General features: G+C 41.9%; 1 protein-coding gene across 1 annotated transcript in view; it reads right to left on the reverse strand.

Annotated features, from left to right (window-relative positions):
• Positions 1–1,516: 1,516 nt before the first annotated feature.
• The window catches only part of LOC127569483 (lymphocyte cytosolic protein 2-like), a 149,252-nt gene continuing 127,495 nt past the window's right edge, over positions 1,517–23,273 (reverse strand). The window contains exons 14-21 of the mRNA XM_052014182.1: positions 22,319–22,346; positions 22,152–22,164; positions 17,881–18,016; positions 17,099–17,139; positions 14,559–14,659; positions 13,004–13,078; positions 5,472–5,627; positions 1,517–3,542 (exon numbers count right to left, since the gene is read on the reverse strand). Coding sequence (XP_051870142.1) covers positions 3,417–3,542; positions 5,472–5,627; positions 13,004–13,078; positions 14,559–14,659; positions 17,099–17,139; positions 17,881–18,016; positions 22,152–22,164; positions 22,319–22,346 — 676 coding nt within the window. The 3' untranslated portion in view covers positions 1,517–3,416. The remainder of the gene's footprint in view (positions 3,543–5,471; positions 5,628–13,003; positions 13,079–14,558; positions 14,660–17,098; positions 17,140–17,880; positions 18,017–22,151; positions 22,165–22,318; positions 22,347–23,273) is intronic.

Consider the following 23,273-nt stretch of genomic DNA (forward strand, 5'->3'; position numbering starts at 1 on the left):
GGTTTTCTAGGAATGCAACCCCTCCATAATGTGGGGATCACTTGTACCTCCTTTTTATTTATGGTGACTTGCACTAGAACTTCACCTACTCTTTCACTAAATTCTCCAACTACAAAGTCCGTTTCCTTTGTGAATACCAATGAAAAGTATTCATATATTGCCTCCCTTGTCCCTAATAAGGCCCTACTCTTTCCCTGGTTAATCTTTTGCCCTTAATATACTTATAAAATGGCTTAATCCTGTCCTCCAGTGATATTTCATAACTCCGCTTTGCCTTCCTAATTTTCCTTTAAGCATCTCCCCACACTCTTTATACACATAGCAGATCTCCCCCATCTTCAGTTCTCTATACCTGCCAAATGTTTCCTTTCTCCTCTCCATCTAGCCTTGATATTCCTTTACATCCATGGTTTCCTACACTTCTACTCTCAACCCCTCTCCTCCTGGAAAGGGAAGGATGGAGTTTCCCTAACCTTCCACCTCATCAGCCTCCACATTCAATGGGTTGTCCTTTGCAAACCCCGCCCACTTCTATGAGTTTCCATCAATGGAGACATATTCCCCTCCCCTTTCAGCATTATGAAGGGACTATTCCCTTCCTAACTTCCTGGGCCATTCCTCCATCCTTACCAATCTCTCCCATTCTTTTGACACTTTCACGTTGTTCACCTCTTCTGTTCCTATCTTCCAGGGACCCAAACAGTCCTTCCAAGTGAACCAGGGTTGCACTTGGGCTTCTTCCAACCTTGTGTTCTGCACTCAGTGTTCACAATGTGGTCTTCTTTGCAATATAGAAACCAACCATAGACTGAGTGACCACTTTGTAGAGCACTGACATTCAGTCTGCAGATATTGACTCTTGCCTGAGACTTTAATACTCCATCCCACTCCCACTCTGACCCATTGGTCTGTGGCCTCCTGTGCTGTTATAATGAAGCCTAATGTAAGCTTGAGAAACAGAAGCTCTTGATCTGTCTGGGCACATTGCAGCCTTCTGTATCCAATGAGTTTCACAGTAATTTGCTTTCTCTGTTTACATCAGAACTGGACAGTTCTGCTCTTGGTCATCTGTCTGTGATTATTGGCTCAATTTTCCCTCTCCACAACCATGGTCTGGCCTATCTGACAGGTCCTAGGACCTGCATTTTGCAACTTTTAAATTACTCCCCTGCCCTAATTTCAGAGTCTTTGATCACGTTTTCCCTGTGAGTGCACTTGGGATATTCTGAGAGAATGGTGGAAGCAAAGTCACTGACAGCATTCAAGAAGTGTTTAGATGAGCACTTGAATCACCTAGGCACGGAGGCTATGGACCAAGTGCTGAAAGATGGGATTAATATGAATGGGTCCTCACTGGTCTGTGTGCATCTGATGGGCTGTTTCAATGCTGTAGGCTCTATGACTAACATGTTTACATCAAAGGTTAGGAATTTACTTCCTTGCATTTATTTGTAGAGTTAACCCAAGATGGTTATCAGTTCAGATAAAAGCTTAAACAGCCTATTTTTGTACAAACACGTTGCAGTTGAAAAGAAGCAATTAATGTTTATTATAATTCTCAGAATTATTTTGTTGACAACAATAATCTTGTGTGACAAATCCATTTGTGGCATCCTGCCCCAAGTCTAATGTACACTATATAATCAAAGTTTCAATGCAACTTCTCATCACAGTCCATTGATTTTTATGTTCATCAGCAAAGTAATACAGTGAATTCAGCAGCACTGGGAAACACCAGCAAGCAAACTAAAAGTAAACACTATTCTAGTCATAAACTAGAATGGTGACAGATTTTGCATGGGATTCAACCACCCAGCTGCACTGAATATCACCCCTGACCTGCTGAATACCTCCAACAGAATCTGCTTTTATTTCAGACTTCCAGTATCTGCACTTCTGTGCTTTTCGGAAACATCTTTCACTCTCACCTGTCCTTTGAGATTTTGTAGTCTGTCACTTGAAGCAAAATCCTAGTTGTACACTCCTTGTTTTAAACACAAATACATACAAGTAATTTAAAACACACTTCATTGGACAAAGTTTGAATTGGAAACAATGTATATTGTTATGCAACAGTCTAGATGAAATAAGCTGAATTCATTTGCTTTCATATTTTTTACGCAGTTTGCTGATAAGGCTATATTTACAACCAATAAAGTAGGAAGGCGTGGTTTATGAAATAAGGGGTGCATAACATTGAAATGATGGGGATGTACAAAAGGTAAGAATGGTTCTGCAGTCTGTACATACCCACATCTTCAAACTGTACAAATGAGATTCGCTGCTCACACAGAGTAACAAAAAAGACCCGAGGGCTATATGATAGCAGTGGATACTGGGAGAAGGAGAATGAGGCAGCATGGTGGGTGTTAGTCGACAGGATTAGTAGTTTGCAGAAGGTATTTTGGGGATAATATGATGGGGGTTCAAGGATGGAGGTCTATTAATAAGGGTAGTTGGTGAGGAGGTGTCATAGGACAGTGTGATGGGGACAGTGTGGTGGGGTAGTGTGATGGGACAGTGTGATGGGGCAGTGTGGTGGAACGGTGTGATGGGGCAGTGTGACGGTACAGTGTGATAGGGCAGTGTGATGGGGCAGTGTGATGGGGCAGTGTGATGGGACAGTGTGGTGGAACAGTGTGATGGGGCAGTGTGATGGGACAGTATGATGGGGCAGTGTGGTGGAACAGTGTGATGGGGCAGTGTGGTGGGGCAGTGTGGTGGGACAGTGTGGTGGGGCAGTGTGGTGGGACAGTGTGGTGGGACAGTGTGATGGGGCAGTGTGGTGGGGCAGTGTGATGGGGCAGTGTGATGGTACAGTGTGATGGGGCAGTGTGATGGGGCAGTGTGATGGGGCAGTGTGGTGTGGTGGTGTGACCGGGCAGTGTGACGGGACAGTGTGACGGGACAGTGTGATGGGGCAGTGTGGTGGGGCAGCGTGGAGAAATAGTGTGATGGGGAAGTGTGGTGGGACAGTGTGATGGGGCAGTGTGGTGGGACGATGTGTTGGGGTGGTGTGGTAGGATGGTGTGATGGGGCGGTGTGATGGAGCTGTGTGTTGGGACAGTGTGGTGGGACAGTGTGATGTGGTGGTATAACCGGGCAGTGTGATGGGACAATGTGATGGGACTGTATGTGTGGTGCTGTACTTTTGGGAGTAGCTTGTTTGGATATGGTGATATGGGGTGGCACTTATCTCTGAGGATTGATCATAGCCCTCCCTTCTATGGTGCCATTGAGCTGATTACAGAGTTATAGAAAATGCAATTGAAGATATTTAACATCTCTTTGCAGTGGACAGAGAACATCAGGGCACACTTACAGGGTCCACTTACATTTTGCTTCTTGTTAAAAAGATCTAAGAATTCCAACTGGCTGCTGTGAGCATTGGCAGTCAGTTTGGTGTGTAGCTGAGTCTACTGAGCTGCAGGATATATCAGTGTACACTGATTCCTTTGCCCTCCTCTCTGATCTTTCCCATCAATCAGCATAAGCGGTTTCTGTGTATGGTACTCCACAAGCTCTGTCACTGAACTGAAATTCTGTAGGAAGAATCAAAACAATATGAGTACCATGCCAATGTTCTTGCAGTGAATAACTTGGACTCAAGTGACTTTGTAAAAAATCATTCTTTTGGCCCTAGCTGGAGTGTTCTTCAGTTTCTGCCACATTTCTCCCACATTTTAGGTCTTGGAGAGGGTGCAGAGATTTACTCAAAGAGACCAGAGATGTTAAGTTATGGGCTGGGTTTACCAATGGAGAAGCTGGAAATTCGAGCACGGAAAATTGAGTGATAAAATTATCCAGCTTTTCTTCTCACCTCAGTCCTGAATGACTCACGCCTAGACTCCAGCATGGGGAAACATCATCCCTGCATCTACTCTGCCAAGCCCTATAAGAATTTTGCACGTTTCTATGAGATTGTACTCATTCTCCCAAACTCAAGAGAATACATGTCCAATTTGCTTAATCTTTCCTTATAAACTCCCCTCCCAGGAATCAATCTTGTGCTTCCTCTTTACATACCCTCGATATCGTTCCTTTGGAAATGAAACCAGAGCAGTATATGGTCTTGGTCCCCCCAGGACTCAATAAAATTACAGTAAGATGTCTCTATTCTTGTCCTCAAATCCTTTTTCCATAAAGTCCAATACACTTTGTCTTCCTAATTGGTCGCTGTACCTGTATGTTAACTTTCCAGTGATTTGTGTACCAGAACATTGGGTACCACTGTGCACCAACATCTTTCAATCTCTCACCATTTAAACATTCTCTACCTTTCTATTTTTTCTACCAAACTGAGTAATTACACATGTTTGCTCATTATATTCCTTTGGCCATATTCTTGGCCAATCTCTTAGCCAAATTTTATCTCCCTGGAAATGCTCTGCATCCTTCACACAACCCACACTGCCGTCAAGGTTTCTGTCATCAGAAAACTTGGCTACATTACACTTGGTCCCCAATCTAAATTGTTATTATATATTGTGAACAGCTGGGCCCTATCACCATCCCTGTGGCACCTTATTGGCCAGACCCCAACCCAAAGTTTATTCCTACTGACTGTTATCTGTCCATTAACTAATCCTCAATCCGTGCCAGTGGATTGCCTTCATACCTTCAATCCTATGTGTTCTAATTTTGTTTATTAACCTCTGTGTGACATATTATTAAAGATTTTCTGGAAGTCCAAAAATGCCAGCTCTATTGGTTCCCCCTTATCTATATGCCAGTACAAGCTCAAAAGCTCTAATAGATTTGTCAAACATGATCTCCCATCCATTAATCCATATTGACCCTACCTAATCCAATTAGTATTATCTAAGTGCTCTGTTACCACTTCCTTAAAAATAGATGGAATTGGATTTGGTTTATTATTATCACTTGCACTGAGATACAGTGAAAAACAGATGAAATCATTACACAGTGCATTGAGGTAGTACAAGGTAAAACAATACAAAATGCTGAGTGAAGTGTCACAGCTACAGAGAAAATGTAGTGCAGGTAGACAGTAAGGTGCAAGGTCATAATGAGGTAGATTGTGAGGTCAAGAGTCCATCTTATCATACTAGAGAACCGTTCAATAGTCTTATAACAGCGGGATAGAAGTTGTCCTTGAGCATGGTGGTCCGTCCTTTCCTACAGCTGACAGGCTAATTGATCTGTACTTTAGTGTTTACCCTCTTTCTCTTTTCTTAATCAGTGGGACTACACTTGCTACCTTTCTTGAGAATCTTTCTAGAATCCATGAAATTTTGAAGCACTGGGGAGTGGTTGAGGTCAGTAATTTTGATACATTTAAGGGTAGATATGTGTTGAAGAATTTAGGAAGTATTGTCAATTGGATAATGAAGGACTGGTACACAGACACTGGTGATGACTGGCTGGGCCACGTGGCCTGTTTCTGTGCTGTATGTCATATATGTAATGAAGCAGAAAAACCATGTTAGATGAGGAACTTCTCAACTCACTTCCTTTCCTCTGAGTCCAGTTCCCAACAAGTACATAGCGATATCCTCCTGATAGCGGATTTGAATGTTGTATACCTTGTCTCCATACAGTACCATCAGGACAAAGGGGTGTTCACTGTTTCTCCGTGAGCTGTTCCTCACTAAGAATGTCCCATCCTGAAAAGCAACATATGAACTGTAAGTCAGTAGTGCTGGGAGATCAAGTTCATGCTCCCGATGACAAAAAGCTGTGCCTATTTGCTGCAGCGTTTGAGAATGTTTATCAGCAAACATCATTATGAATCATAGTATTAAGTTACAGCCTTTATCCGGTGCAAAAAGTTTAATATCTTTTGTAGACTACTTCAGTGGGGCGGAAATCCCCTTGTATATTATAGAGAGTATTCTTCTTTACCTTCCTCACTTGGTGGTATTCATGGCATTCATTCCAGGAATGCTTTTCATAACCTCAGGATGTTCCAAGTTACTTTACAGTCACCTAGATACTTCTGAATTGTAGTCATTGTTGTATTTTAGGAAGTATAGCACCAAGTTTGCATAAAGCAAGACCCAATAAACAGCAATGAGCTACATGAACAAGTAACGTGTATGGTTGAGAGATAATAATTGGCCACAATACTAGGGTGAAATCCCCTGCTCTGCTCTGAAACAGTGTTGTAGGACTTCCTATTTCCAACTGAGAAAGCAGATGGAGCCACAGTTAAACCATTTAATTACTGCACAGTACATCTGAAAGCAACCCACAGTAGTGAGTCAACGTAGCTCTGCACAAGTCGCTGCAGGAAGATGTCTAAAAATCTCTGACTTAGTGAGGTGGTTACAGAAATTCTAAACAGTTTTCTTCTGAATTCTAGAATATGGCTGCTGTTTCTGAACATTACCCCAAGGTATTTGTTTCATTACATTTTGAAAACATTTTGAGAAACTCAGAAGGTAGTTTGCCTCCCAGGTGCCAGGGTCCGGGATGTTTCAGATCACGTCCAAGATATCCTGAAGGGGGAGGGAGAACAGCCAGAGGTCGTGGTACATATTGGTACCAACGACATAGGTAGGGAAAGGAATGAGGTCCTGAAAAAAGACTATAGAGCATTAGGAAGGAAGTTGAGAAGCAGGACCTCAAAGGTAGTAATTTCTGGGTTACTGCCTGTGCTAAGTGACAGTGGGTATAGGAACAGAATGAGGAGGAGGTTAAATGCATGGCTGAGGGATTGGAGTAAGTAGCAGGGATTCAGATTTCTGGATCACAGGGGCCTCTTTTGGGGCAGGTATGACCTGTTCAAAGAGGACGGGTTGCACTTGAATCACAGGGGGACCAGTATCTTGGCAGGGAGGTTTGCTAAGGCTACTGGGGAGAGTTTAAACTAGAATTGTTGGGGGGGGGGGGGGTGGGATCCGAACTGGAGAGACTGGGGAAGAGGTGTTTGGCTCTCAAATAGAGAAAGCTAGTAGTAGGTACGATAGACAGGTAATTGAGAAGGGACGTGCTCAGACAGGTTTGAGATGTGTCTATTTTAATGCAAGGAGTATTGTGAACAAGGCGGATGAGCTTAGAACTTGGATCAATACTTGGAGCTATGATGTGGTGGCCATTACGGAGACTTGGATGGCTCAGGGACAGGAATGGCTGCTTCAAGTGCCGGGTTTTAGTTGTTTCAGAAAGGACAGGGAGGGAGGTAAAAGAGGTGGGGGAGTGGCACTGTTGATCAGAGATAGTGTCACGGCTGCGGAAAAGGTGGACGTCGTGGAAGGACTGTCTACGGAGTCTCTGTGGGTGGAGGTTAGGAACAGGAAGGGGTCAATAACTTTACTGGGTGTTTTTTATAGGCTGCCCAATAGTAACAGGGATATTGAGGAGCAGATAGGGAAGCAGATCCTAGAAAGGTGTGAGAATAACAGAGTTGTTGTGATGGGGGATTTTAATTTCTCAAACATCGATTGGCATCTCCAGACAGTGAGGGGTTTAGATGGGGAGGAGTTTGTTAAGTGTGTTCAGGAAGGATTCTTGAAACAATATGTAGATAGGCCGAGTAGAGGAGAGGCTGTTCTTGATTTGGTATTGGGAAATGAACCTGGTCAGGTGTCAGATCTCTCAGTGGGTGAACATTTTGGTGATAGTGATCATAATTCTATCCCCTTTACATTAGCACTGGAGAGAGATAGGAACAGACAGACTAGAAAGGTGTTTACTTGGAGTAAAGGGAATTATGAGGCTCTCAGGCAGGACACTGGAAGATTAGATTGGGAACAGATGTTCTCTGGGAAAAGTACAGAAGAAATGTGGCAAATATTCAGGGGATATTCGTGTGGAGTTCTGCATAGGCATGTTCCAATGAGACAGGGGAGTCACAAGAGGATACAGGAACCATGGCGTACTAAGGCTATAATAAATCTAGTCAAAAGGAAAAGAAAAGCTTACAAAAGGTACAGAGAGCTAGGTAATGTTAGAGATCTGGAAGAGTATAAGGCTAATAGGAAGGAGCTTAAGAAGGAGATTAGGAGAGCCAGAAGGGGGCATGAGAAGGCCTTGGTGGGCAGGATTAAGGAAAACCCCAAGACATTCTACAAGTATGTGAAGAGCAAGAGGATAAGATGCAAAAGAATAGGGCCTATCAAGAGCAGCAGTGGGAAAGTGTGTATGGATCGGGAAGAAATGGCGGAGGTACTTAATGAATACTTTACGTCAGTATTCACTACGGAAAAAAACCTGGGGGATTGTAGTGGGGACTTGCAGCGGGCTGAAAAGCTTGAGCATGTAGATATTAGGAAAGAGGAGGTGCTGAAACTTTTGGAAAGCATCAAGTTGGATAAGTCGCCAGGACCGGATGACATGTACCCCAGACTGCTGTGGGAGGCGAGGGAAGAGATTGCGGAGCCTCTGACAATGATCTTTGCATTGTCGATTGAGACAGGAGAGGTTCCGGAAGATTGGAGGGTTGCAGATGTTGTTCCCTTATTCAAGAAAGGGAGTAGGGGTAGCCCAGGGAATTATAGACCAGTGAGTCTTACCTCAGTGGGTGGTAAGCTGATGGAGAAGATCCTGATAGGCAGGATTTATGAGAGGTATAATATGATTAGGAATAGCCAGCATGGCTTTGTTAAGGGCAGGTCCTGCCTTACGAGACTTATTGAATTTTTTGAGGATGTGACTAAACACATCGATGAAGGGAGAGCAGTAGATGTAGTGTATATGGATTTCAGCAAGGCATTTGATAAGGTACCCCATACAAGGCTTATTGAGAAAGTTAGGAGGCATGGGATCCAGGGGGACATTGCAATGTGGATCCAGAACTGGCTGGCCCACAGAAGGCAAAGAGTGGTTGTTGAAGGGTCGTATTCTGCGTGGAGGTCGGTGACCAGTGGTGCACCTCAGGGATCTGTACTGGGACCCTTGCCCTTTGTGATTTTTATAAACGACCTGGATGAGGAAGTGGAGGGGTGGGTTAGTAAGTTTGCGGATGACACAAAGGTTGGGGGTGTTGTGGATAGTTTGGAGGGCTGTCAGAGTTTACAGAGGGACATAGATAGGATGCTAAGTTGGGCTGAGAAGTGGCAGATGTAGTTCAACCCAGATAAGTGTGAAGTGGTTCATTTTGGTAGGTCAAATATGATGGCAGAATGGTAGGGCTCTTGGCAGTGTGGAGGATTAGAGGGATCTTGGGGTCCGAGTCCATAGGACGCTCAAAGTGGCTGCACAGGTTGACTCTGTGGTTAAGAAGGCATATGGTGTATTGTCCTTCATCAATCAGGGAATTGACTTTAGGAGCCGAGAGGTATTGTTGCAGCTATATAGGTCCCTGGTCAGACCCCACTTGGAGTACTGTGTTCAGTTCTGGTCACCTCACTACAGGAAGGATGTGGAAGCCATAGAAAGGGTACAGAGGAGATTTACAAGGATGCTGCCTGGAATGCGGAGCATGCCTTATGAAAGCAGGTTGAGGGAACTCGGCCTTTTCTCCTTGGAGCGACGGAGGATGAGGGGGGGACCTGATAGGGGTATATAAGATGATGAGAGTTATTGATCGGGTAGATAGAGGCTTTTTCCCAGGGCTGAAATGGTGGCCACAAGAGGACATAGGTTTAAGGTGCTGGGGAGTAGGTATAGAGGAGATGTCAGGGGTAAGTTTTTTACTCAGAGGGTGGTGGGTGCGTGGAATGGGCTGCCGGCAACGGTGGTGGAGCAGATACGATAGGGTCTTTTAAGAGACTGTTGGATAGGTACAAGGAGCTGAGAAAAATAGAGGGCTATGGGTAAGCCTAGTAATTTCTAGGGTAGGGACATGTTCAACACAGCTTTGTGGGCTGAGGGGCCTGAATTGTGCTGTAGTTTTTCTTTGTTCTATGTTCTATAATTTTACATAAAAATGCATCATATGCATTAGATACCACAGAAATCTTAACAGATTCATTATTTATTTTGCAACAATATCTAGTCCACAAAATATTGAATGAAAAGAACTCATCCAGCCAACATGATATAATTAAATCAGAAAAAACTGGGAATATTTCAAGGTCTGGGAGCATTTGTAGAGAGAGAACCAAAGTCAAGAGTTCAGATGTTTCTGGGAAGGAAAAGTATGCCTGTCAGAAGTTGGGAAACCCAGACATAATGAGGAGCAGGGGTCTTACTGATTAATTGTTATTTTTTTATTCTATTGCCATGTGAGAGTTGAACATTAAAGAGGGCCTGACGGGTGTTCTTGAAAGATCAGGCAGCTGTCCTGTTCCTGCTGACCTATGGCCCAGTGCTGGGATGATACCGAGCAGCTGCTGCTCGGTATCATCCCTGCTCTTCAGCTACTGGGTTTCTCCAGCCCTGGGAAACATGCCACAGTCATTCAATCAGAGGCATGAACCCTCAGTTAACATACTATAATTGCCAACCTGGCCTTTCAGAATGGTTCATTTAGCTGGCACTGAACATGCCACAGTTACACCAAAAAGGAAGCGTGTTTGTGACAGACTGGAGTTGGACTAACAACTTTACTGATTCTGGTCTACATTACCACCAATCTCTCTTACCCATTGTTCAATTTAAAATAAGCCCAACATAACAACTTATCAGAATTGACACAACTTTAAGCAAGGAGCCCAGGGGACTGAGGGTGGGGTGTTGTGAGGACCAGTTAAGAGGATTTGTATGACAGATTAAATGACACAAGAAATAAAACTGCAACACCAATTTGAATGTATATTGAGCTGTTAATGTAGAAAAATAGACAGCTCAAAGTGCACCACAATGTGCACCACTGCTTTCACAATCTTAAGACAGTTAACTAAAAGCTTGGTTAGAGAGATATGTTTTATGGAGATTCTAAGGTGATAAGCTACAGAAATTGATAAGCTAAAGGAATTGCACAGGACCAAGGCAACTGGATGCTCAGTGACTACGGTGGAGCAATTAAATTCTAAGATAAGGCAGAAGCCAAAAGAGAGGGGGATAGGGACCTTGGATATTTGTAGGGCTGGAGATGCTGAGGCCAGGGGGGATCTTCAAAACAAAAATAAGAATTTTAAAAACAAAGTATCGCCCAACTGGGGCAATTGCAGAAAATGGCTTGGTTTTGGTTAGGATATACACAGTAGAGTTTTGGATGAGCTCAGTTCTACAGAGGTTAGAAAATGGTTTAGGTACAGAGTTAGAGCCAGAAGTTAGAGGTGATAACAACATGGGAGAGAACTTCAGCAGGGGATAATATGTGGGAGAGGTGGGGATATTTATGGAGGTGGAAATAGGTGATCTTACTGAAAGCACGGAACTGTGCTCAGAAGCCAATCCCTATGTCAGTTTTGGCACTCAAATTATGAACAATCTGATTCAGCCTCAGTGATTTGCCAGGCAGAAGGATGGATTAGCAGCCAGGGTACAGAGTTTATGGAAGGAACCAAAGGCAAAGACTCTGCTGAAGGAACTTGGCAGATCAAGCAGCATCTGTGGGTTAAAAGGAATTGTTGACATTTCTGGTCAAAACCCTGCATTAGGACTGGGAGTGGAGAGGGGAGATACACGGTTTCGGCCCGAAACGTCAATTCCTTTCAACCCACAGATGCTGCTCGAACTGCTGAGTTCCTTCAACAGATTGTTTGTTGATCCAGAGTCCAGCATCTGCATTCTCTTGTGTCACTAAAGGCAAAGACTTTGATCCTTCAAATTTTTAGCTGGAGCAGGTCTCTGCTCATCCAAGTGGATATGCAATCTGTTGATTTTGATACAGTGAAGGGATTGAGAGAGATAGTTGGAGGTAGAACTGAGTGTCAGCAGCATACACATGGAAAGTGACATTATGGTTTTGGTTGATGTCACTGAGGAAGACCATCCAGATGAGAATTAAGAAGAAGCCAATGGTAGATCCTGGGAGGATTGCTAGGGCAAAAGCCCATGAATGGGAAGAGTAGATATCACATAATTCTCTCAACAAAAAAATAGATAAGAATGGAACCAAATGTGTGCAGTCCCTCCCAGCTGGATGAAGGATGAGAGGGGGCTATGTGGTCAGTGTAAGGTGGTGGTAGAGTGATTAAATTACTGGGCTAGTATTTCAGAAGTCAAGATAAACCAACAATGCAGAAACCCGAGTTCAAATCCTACCATGGAAACTATGGAGTTTAGTTTCAGTTAATAATCTGGAATTAAAAAAGAAACTACTCAGTAGTAATGATGAGGATTAAACTACTAGACTGTTGTAAAAACCCTTCTGGACCATTAATGTCCTTTATGGAGAAAGTCTGCTCTCAGCACTTGGTCTGCCCTGTATATGACTCCAGACCATTGGAAGTGGCCTAGCAAGCCAGTCAGTTCAAGGGCTATTAGGGACAGGCAATAAATGCTGACATTGTCAGTGATGCCCAGATCCTGAAACATGAATAAATAATAAAAAAAAATGTGCAGACAGGTCAAGATGTAGAAGAAATAGTTGTTTAACAAGGAGACATTCACAAAGGATGTAATTTGTGAGATTGATGAGAGCTGTTTCAATATTGCAACAGAGGTAGAAACCTGATTGGATAAAATTAAACAAGGGTTCTGGGAGAAATAAGCACAAATTTGGGAAACCAAGCAAGTTTGAGCCAAAACTTTACAGCTGGCAAGGATTAAACAAGTAAAAAAGTATTTGGATGTGAGCTCATGATGGTAGATTATGGGATGACATGGTAGAAGTGTTTAAAAACAAAAGGATGGAAACAGAATGGTTGCAGTTTTTGAAGGGTGGAGAGCATGGGGTCCTGAATTAAATGTAGAAGATTAAGAACAGTCAAGAGTAACCTCTTGGTGTAGAATTGTGGGGCTGTGGAATCCACCTCCAGTGATTAAGGTAGAAACTGAGTCAACATTTAAGATTAAGTTGGTTAGATGGATGAAGGAATAGGGTAGGTGATTGTGATTGGAATTATCTACTCACTTGTAGAGTAATTCCCTGCACATAAGATTGGGTTGAATCTCATGTTTGTCTATTCATTAATTTATTTGTGTCTTTCTAAGGATAATATTCATTGTGTGGGATGGTTCTGATTGAAGAAACAGAAGCTTTCAGTACCTCATTAATATTTCGAAGAGCTGATTCAGCATCTAATCGACTGATGCAACCTGCATACCACTCCCTGGATAGACACTGAAACACAAAAGTCTTATTAAGAAATATTTCTTGGGTCATTTGGTCATTTGGCCAAAGACAGGTCATAAAAGACGACAGCACTGCATCACAGATCTGATAAAATACCAACACGAACAGTATTACTCCAATTAAATGATAGGTTCTGTAGGGAGCATTAGGACGCTGCCTTTAGATGTAAAAAGAACACAGTCCAGCAACTGGGTGATTACTGCACTTACTTGTTCTGAAAGCAATGCCTTTGCAGTGCTGAATAGGTTATTGCCAGTGGGGACCTCATTGAAGGGCATGAGCAGCAATAACTAGTAAACAAGCCTCCCAGCATCATACTGCATTTCTGAGTTAATGCCATTGATAGTAACCTTCATTTCTCAGGAGATTGTGAAAAGAAAAAAAAGGAAAACATGTATTGCTACACTGAGTTTCTCAGCAGAACTGAAAAGCCAGTCTAGATTTTGCACTTATCCCTTGAGAGTCTTAAAACCCACAACAAGTTTGTGGTTTTTAAGACTCTCTCAAGGGAGGAGAGAATACTTCCACTGAGCCTCAGTGATGTGTTACCACAAAAAGAACAAGGTGTACTGGGGAAGAAATGCAGCACCGTCCCATCACAATGCCCTGAGATCTTACTCCTGACCATCCAAGAGACCAAGGACCATGATGATGACTCTCAATCCTGAGTCAGCAATTTCAGGTTTAAGCACCATTCCAGAGAGATGAGAACAAACTGAGGGAGTTTGAGATGAGAACAAACTTGAATGCCATCAATGTCTTGTTTCAAATGAGGCATTCAACTGAGGCCTTGTCTGCTCTCACAGATGGATGCAATTGATCCATGGCAGGATTTGAAGGGCTGGTGTGGTGTCCTTTGTGTCCTTGCCAATGAGTATTGCTCAATCAACATTACTCAAGCAGCTGATCTGGACTTTTATCCCACCGCCATGTGTTGGAACCTGCTGTGGCCCACGATGAAACTTTTAAAAACTGCTTCACTGGTTGCAGTTCACATTGGGACTCACTAAAGTTGGGAAAGGCACCATGTGAATGTATTTCTCTTTTTTCTTTTAAATCATTGGTGTTTTATCAAAAGGTTTTACTCATTGATGTTTGAGACCTGAATGCAATGTTTAGCTTTATTCAGGTCACTGATCAAGTTGATCCTTTGGAGAAGTGATCTAAATAGATCTTGATGTGAATCAAAATCTAATTGCACTATGAGGTCAGACTTTAGCAGATTCAGTAACCAACCAGGTCATCTGTGTTTAATGATATTAGTTGATGCATAAATATTGGCCAGGGTAAATTCATATCAAGGATATTTTGTCTCAGCTCTGAGGAAAACTGGAGTTTAACAACTCATCCAATGAATATCACTCCCATCAGTGCAACAGATTGAATTGAAAATCACTGGTAAGGGGCGAGTGTTGGTGTTGGCTCGAGTGGAGGTACTGAATGTGACGTTAGTGCAGTTTTCCCATACCTCTTCTTGTGGTGCTGCTGGTGCAGGTCGGGCTTTATTGATTGGTAGAGGGTGGGGAGGTCTGGAGTCACTAGGGCCTCTTGAGAAAGACTGCTTAGCCTCTGCATAGAAAAAGCAAAGTCAGTTGAACTGATAGTTACACAACAACATTACATATCAGCTCTTGAGCTTATACATACCAGATGCTTTTACCAGAGAATTATATAATCATACAGCCATTTGGCCCAATGTACCTTTATCAACTCTTTGGAAAAGTTTTCATTTGCCTGCTCTTTATCTATGCCTGCAAACGTTTTGCCTCAAGTATATTTTTCTGATAAAAATAATTATTGAATCTACCCCCATCATCTTTTCAGGTAGTGCGATCCAGGGCCTAGAAATCCATGCCCATGGGGTTGAAGACAATGTTTCCATGCAGCGGAATCTGGTTTAAGTCAGAATGGCAGGCCAGGAGAGTGCCATAGTGAGCAGAGCTTCTGCCTCACAGCGCCAGTTCAATCTAGACCTCCAGTACAGTCTATGTTGGAGTTTCTCAGGGTACTTTGGTTTGCTCCCACGTCCCAAAGACATCAGGGTTAGTAGTTAATTGGTTACTGTAAATTGCCCCTGGTGTGTAGGTGAGTGGGAGCATCTGGGGGAAGTTGATAGGAATGTGTGGAGAATAAAAATGGGATCAGTGGAAATGGATGCTTGATGATTGATATGCTCAGTGGGTCAAAATGCTCATTTCCATGCTGTATGTCCCTGAAGTTTTGCCCATTTCCTTGTCACTTAGCATTCTGTGGGAAATTAAACCCAGGTCTTTCTGTCAGGATATAGGTAAGTGTTTGAGGTGTGCCTTTGATCACTGTGTACCAAGTCCTTGTGGGCTGTGCACTTGCCAACATTGTGAGTCTAAATGAAGGGTGTCAACCTAAAACGTCGACTGTCCATTTCCCTCCACAGATGCTGCCTGACCCACTGAGTTTCTCCAGCATCTTGTTTGTTGCTCCGGATTCCAGCATCTGCAGTCTCTTGTGTCTCCATTGTGAGGGTACTCTATTGTTTACTTTACCCCAAAACAACAGAGTGCTGATGAAAGATCACCAACCTGAAATATTAACTATTTTCCTCTCTCCACAAATTCTGCCCCATCCAAGTACGTTGAGCAGCTTGTGGTTTTATTTCAGATTTCTAGTTTCTGTAGCTGTTTTTTGCTTTAAGTTGTCCTTAAGTAATGCTATTTCCCTTGAAATGTAGCTTACTAACTAACTTTCAAAGTGGAATTCGTTGACACTCTTTCTGGATGGCGTGGAAATCAGGTGTCAGAAAGGAGAGAAGACCTTATCCACCCATTGTGTACAGGGATCCATGCTCTTATCTAGATTTCTCTGAGTAATTTCTGTGCAGACTATGATCCACCAGGACAGTCCTCACTAAGATCTGTATCTGCTGTAGTCACAAATACAAGCTCTCACTTCTACCTGGATTGTTCTAACAAAGAAATTCAAGGCCATCGTCACAGCCTCAGGATCAGTCTAGACTGCTGCTATGGATCTCTGCCACATCCTACAATTTGATGCTTGCTGCTGCATTAGTGAGGTCAACCAAACCATACACTGAAGGACAGAAAGCTTTGTCTCACTTTTCCTTTAACCCAGAGGATGAGGAAGAGCAGGCCATTTGACAACATGGGGGGCATCATAGATAAGCCTCACAATGGAGACACAAGAGACTGCAGATGCTGGAATATGGAGCAACAAACAAGATGCTGGAGGAACTCAGCAGGTCGGGCAGCATCTGTGGAGGGAAATGGACAGTCGACGTTTTGGGTTGAGACTCCTCATTCAGACTCACAATGTTGGCAAGTGCACAGCCTGCAAGGACTTGGTACACAGTGATCAAGTGATGTTGTTATATAAATATGACTGGTCTTGATTTTTGCCATAATTTACATTTGTTTTCATATTTTTGTTGTAAGTGACTTTACTAAAACACCTCCCATAGTAAAGTAGCTCCAGGCATTTGATACTAAATCTTTTGGTAATATTTACCCTGAACAGCAGATTTCAGCTATGTAAGAGTTCACATGGGAATGGATTTTGCCTCAAATAGATTCTTGAAATGGCAAATAATCAACATATTAGCTTCCCTTTAAATCTTGAAGTTTATAGGACGCATAAAGAATGTATCCACAGAGTGCCTCTCCCAACCTCAGGATATACCCAAACACTTCACAACCAATATAGTACTTTTGAAGTGTGGCTGCTGATCCAAAATAGGAAATGTGACATCAAATGTGAGGGATGAACCTCAGCCAGGGCACAAGGATTAATTACTTTCCTTCTTTTTTTGAAACAATGCTGTGGAATTTTCTACATTCATCTGAGAGAGAAGACTAATCCTCAGATTAAACAGCTCAAGCAAAAGACAGCACCTCCAACAGTGCAGCAACCTCTCAACAACGGCACTGAGTAAATTAGAAATCATCTTTGTTGTTTGATAATGAACATTTTACACAAGAAGTGAATAATAAACGAAACTGACAACCGATGCCGTACCTTGTTGAAATCGTGGTGGCAAAGACCCACTTGGTGAAAGACTTGTCATGAAGGGTGCGGGTGGGGGGGGGGTAAAGGAAATGTAGAAGAATGTTAATAGGATGAAAAGAAACAAGTAGGATATCTGATATGACATTGTGTGAACATCAAAATTATTAGAAACTTATTAATACTTCTCTATGTACTAACAGATAGCCTGGTCAGAATTACTTTGTAAAAATATCGGCGAAGGAATGAATATGAGCAATTAATGAGAGACTAATGAAGAGTTAAGAGTGATTCTCAATTGCTTGAGTTAATAAAATCCAGACTGAGATTAATTTATCATTATAGACTTTGCCGTAAGTGGCACATAATATCATTCCATCTCGAAATGTACTTATTAGCTTCCATGGTATTAGCTTCCATCTCCTATTTTAAATTGATTATTCACTCTTAATCTATGGCAAGTTACTTCATAAGTTACAGCAAGTTGATTCATAACGCCTAATTCCAGGCCATTTTACAATTAGCCTCACTAACTTGACATTAGGGAAGTTTTAACTGGAGGAGCTCATGGTATTAGGTTGGATGAAGTGGAAATGTCAGGTTGTAGAAAAATGCTGTTTGACTGGGCAGAAGGCCATGTGTTGAAACCTCCACAAAAATATACAACCAGCATTGGTGACTTTACCTGTTGCTCTTCTTTGTTTCCTTTTTAGGGTAACAGTGTGATCAGGACAATATTGACAATCCATTTTCTACAGCACAGATCAAGTTGTAAATCTGTTAGGAGAAAATACCTATCTGTGTTGGATAGTGGCATTTGGTTCCCTCCTGGGAAACTGGGCTTTGGTCCTGGTCGGGAAGATCTGTATGGAAAAGTGTTGGCATTCAGAGCAGAGTCAACCGGTCGGGGAAAGGATCTGGAAGAAAAACCTAGAAGAGAATGGGATGAAATGGTGTTAGTCTCAACAAGTTAACAAGTCCTATCTAGGGATGTGTCTCCCACCCTCTCAAACAGACTGTTCAAATTATTTTCTTTCCAAAGATGTATTTTTCTTCAATATCTATATTCACAGGAAGGAAGAAAAGTTAAGATATATTTTTGTATTTGTTCATTCACAGCATGTGGGTGTGGTTCACACGTTCACTGCCTCTCCCTCACCCACTCATTGAACTTCATGGCAGCCATCCTTGATATTCGCTTTTCATTCCAGATTAGTAATTACTTGAATTTAAATTCCGCAGCTGTCATGATGGGATTTGAACTCATTAATCAAGGTTAATAGTTCAAGCTTCTGTTTATAGGTCCACCAATTTAACCCAGCCCCTACATCAACCCACTCAGTTAACTTCTATGTGCACAGCAGTACAGTGCTTTGAAAAACTGATGGGAAAGTTCACGTCAGAAAACAAACATTTTTAGTTCAATGTTAACTGCGTACTTCTGAACCTAATACCTTGGTAAAATTAAGGTTTCTGTAAGAGAATAGCCTCTTAAGATGGTGTGAATTACACCGTGATCCATTGGTAAGTAACTTACACCAGTCTAAGGATTACCACTCATGCTTAACATCTTACATGCTAGTTCATCTCCCCCAGCCATGTACCTTGGAACAGGCCCTTTCAATTTTCAAACTCAAATCTCTTTGATAATGAATACATCAATGTAGGTTCAAAGCCAGTGCTTTAACCTGCAGCTATGATTAAAATCCGATAAAAGGAACTCAAAGAAATAAAACATTAAAAAAGCAGCTTCACAGGATCAGATGAAGGCCATTCAACCCTTTGAATTTTTGCTGTTCAGTTATGGCTAATTTGCATCTCATTTCCATTTCCCACAACGGTTCCATTGCTTTAATACCTCTGCAAAACAAAAAATTAACTCATTCTTTCAATGTGTAATTGACAGAAATTTCACAGTTATTAGTGGAGGGAGGAAGAGTTCCAGATTTTCACCACCCTTTGTGTGAAGAAATGCTTCTTGTCATCATCACAGTTCAATTTTATGGATATGCTTCCTTCTTCTGGACTAGCCACAACCACCACTCCCCCATGCTCTCCTTTCTTCCTCCACCCATCCCTCTGTCAAACAGAGGAAATGTTTTCTCTTCATATACTGCATCTTTGCTTAAATCATCTTCATAAATTCCAGTTAGATCTCACTTAATCTTCTCCATGCGAGGGAATACAAGTTAGAGTCATAGAATTGTAAAGCACAAAAACAGTCCCTTCGGCCCACCATCATGTCTCTCTATATTATTCCCACCTGCCAGCATTAATTCCATATCTCTCTGTGCCCTGCTCATTCAAGTACCAGTCCAGATGCCTTTTAAATGTGGTTACTCTTCCTGTCTCTACCACTTCCTCTAGCAGCTCACTTCTTATACCAGCTCCTCTCTATGTGAAAAATTTACTCCTCAGATCCCCATTATATCTCCTCCCTCACATCTTAAACATAAGCCCTCTAGTTATAGACTACCACGGGAAACAGACTCTGGCTATTTACCCTACCCACGGCTCTTATAATTTTATATACCTCTATCATGTCACATCTCACCCTCCTTCACTCCAGGAAAAAAGCAGCCTATCTAATCTCTCTTTATGACTCAGGCCTTCCAATCCAGGCATCCTCGCTGACACTTGGGAATCCTTGACTCATGAAGAAGGAGCATTCAGGATGGTATTGAGGACCTCAAATTCCTGTATTGGGAGCAGCAGAAGCACTGAGTAAACAGTGGATGGGGCACGTTCAGATGGAATACTTTACCCTTGCAGCTCCAATAACATTCAAATAAGCTCAACACCATCCAGGAAAATGCAGTTGACCTACTGGACACCCCATCCGGGTGGGGTCTACAGTTCCCACACTGGCCTCATCGGTTAACTCAGAAACTACAACACTGGAGTGGAAGCAAGTCATTTTTGATCCTAAGGAGAAGACTTCATTTAGATTTCCTCATTTATAAAATGTGCTTTGAGCCTTACTTCCAAAATTCTAGAGGAGTTAGCTCTTGTTTCAAGAGCAGGTCAAGGCCTTTCCATCATCCAGAAGGAATACCTTACACTTGCTGGATGTGTTCAGCTCCAACAACATTCAAAGAAGCTCAACGCCATCCAGGAAAATGCAGTTGACCTACTGGACACCCCATCTAAAACCTTAAGCATTTGTATTGGAATTGGTTTATTATTGTCATATGTGCCATTCAGACATATCATGCCATTAATAAGTACATCAAGGTAGTACAAAAGGAAAACAGAATGCAGAATATAGTGTTAAAGTTACAGAGAAAGTGCAGTGCAGGTAGACAAAAAAAGAGGAAGGGCCACAATGAGGTAGATTGGGAGATCAATAGTTCATGATTTAGCATATTAGAGGTCTGTTCAAGAGTCTGATAACAGCTGGATAGAAGCTGTCCTTAAGTCTGGTGGTACATGCTCTCAAGCATTTGTGTCTTCTGCCTGATGGGCGAGGGGAGAAGAAAGAATGACCAGGGTAGGAGATGTCCTTGATTATGTTGGCTGCTTTCCAGAGGCAGTGGGAAGTGTAGATGGAGTCAATGGAGTGGAGGCTGGTTTGTGTGATTCACTCCTTCCTCTGCTGACACGGTGTGGTTACAGTGAGTTACATCCACAAAATGCTCTGCAGTCACTTGCCTAGTCTCCTTCAATAGTGCCTCCCAAGCTCCTGAACTCCATCACCTTAACGGCAGCAGATGCAGAGGAACCACCTACAAATTTCCCAAGTCACACACTATCCTGAGTTGGGAACATATAAATGATTCTTTATTGCTTCATTATTACTGGGTCAAAATCTCAAAACCCACAGCCCATCAGCACTGAGGTTACTTTCATCATACAGACTACAGTAGTTCAAGAAAGCAGCTTACCAGTACCTCCTCACAGTTATTTAGGAATCAGCCCAAAAACTGGATTTATCAGTGATGTCCACATCTCACGAATGAACAAATACAAAATTCTGAGAATTTGTTGAGTGATGATCTTTTTGAACATGTTGTTATTCTCTAGCTGTTATGCACATTCCCAATGTTACTTCCATGAGATAATGGATACAGTTCATAATGAGGTTTAACATCAAGACTGTAACAGATCAGTGAACTAAAATTATTGTGCACAAAAAGGGACCAGAAAAATTCCTTCCTGTGATGGTACCAATTTTTCTTTGGAGTGGACATTAAACTTGCCCAATGCATAGAAGGATTTGTGTAACCTGACATCCTCCACCCTTGAAGGAGTTTAGCCCCAAGCCACAGGAAAACAATTTTAACTGATCCCACCCCTTGAATAACTTTTCTCCCAGTTAGATCCTTCATGTACAGCCAGAGTCTCAATCCCACTACACTGCCATTGAGGAGGCCCTGATGAGAATGAGATGTTCATTCACCTCCTTGTGGACTATCTGGAAGGTCTGGAAAGGGATGCAATGGTCTTTGTCAAAGATTGTCTGGAACAGCAGTATAACACAGGACTATTTCCAGAACTGCACACTGAGGTTGCTGGAATGACCAGGGTAGGAGAATGACTATTGCTGGAAGATCATCAGTTTGGTGAAAGGTGCACTTTGCTCTGCCCGGAGCTTGTTGGTCTACCAAGGCAAGTGAACATCTGAGGGATACCAAGAGGCTGGACTCTGTGTAATAGACTCTCAAATGGTTCAGCATTGCAATGTTAAGGATGAAACAGTGGAGATATTGATATATTGTAAGGGAATATAATGAATTGCTTGTTACAATGAATGATGACATCCCCAATTGTATTTTCTGTATATATTATGGACAATGTATATTTTATACCGCACCCAATTTTACTCTTTTGAAAACACAGTAAAGTAAAACTAGGTGGCATTTTGTAGGCAAGCTGGTGATAGATATCCCCAGAAGGATTTCTGGAGTTGACATGGTATACTTTGGAGCAGGGAACTTCAAAACAAAATATAATACTTCCAATACCATATTCCATTATTATGGTCCTACAACTTTATCCTTAAAAGGCATATGCAACACAAATACAAACATTTGGCAGGAGAGATATTTGATAACTGTTTACTTACTATCATCTTCATCCTAAAATATAAACAAAGATAGAAAGTGTTTACAGAACATCCTTGTTCTCTTTGCACAGTAACAAAAATCTGAATCTATGTACAAATCTACATTTTTAGTTCTTAATTATTTGAATTTGTTCTTAGAAACAATACAAAAATTACTCCATTCTTACCTCAAGCATTCTGTCCGGTATACATGGTCTGAGAAAAGAAAACACATTGAGATTAATACTTCTGTAATTGATTGACATGAAACTTCTGGAAGGAATCTCTCCAGGTTAGATCAGAGAGCTTTCCCCTGTGGAGTGTGGGTTTAATCCAAACCAGATTTAACTGAGGCCAGTTGAAAAGGCTCAATATATTCTGTATTGATTTAGAATATAGAACATAGGACAATTACAGCACAATTCAGGCCCTTCGGCCCACACAGCTGTGCCGAACATGTCCCTACTCTAGAAATTACTAGGCTTACCCATAGCCCTCTATTTTACTCAGCTCCATATACCGATCTAACAGTCTCTTGAAAGACCCTAACGTGTCAGCCTCCACCACCGTTTCCAGCAGCCCATTCCACGCATTCACCACTAATAGCATTTGATTTAATAGCATTAATCCAGTAACTAGCCAAGATTAAGCACAAACACAAGACTTATAATAATTTTAATACATTATGATAATTTCCCCTAGCAATATAAAACTAAACTATTTCAGTTGTTAATTTGATATCAATTTATTAATTATTAAATTTGGGTTGTTCACAAAATTATTTATTAACCATGGAAACACTTGAACCAGACAGCATCTGTGGGAAGAGAAATTAGAATTAATGTTACAGGTTGATGTCCAAGGGAAGCAGAATTAATGTTTCAGGTTTGAAATCATTGGGTCTTTGACCTGTAATGCTAACTCTTGTTTTTTTGTTCCATGATGTTTCCTGACTGGGTGTTTCTAGTATTTTCTGTTTTTACTTCAGATTTCCAATATCTGCAGTGTTTTGGATTTTCAATATTTGTTAACCTTGTATATTAGGCATCTTAAAATGAGGGGTATCAAATTACATCCTGCTTCCATTCACAATGTTTTTCTCTTGTTGGTGAGCTAAAAGGCTGGAAAGAGGAATTGATCTTT

Source organism: Pristis pectinata, chromosome 4 (assembly GCF_009764475.1).
Source record: "Pristis pectinata isolate sPriPec2 chromosome 4, sPriPec2.1.pri, whole genome shotgun sequence".
NCBI classification, from domain to species: Eukaryota; Metazoa; Chordata; class Chondrichthyes; order Rhinopristiformes; family Pristidae; genus Pristis; species Pristis pectinata.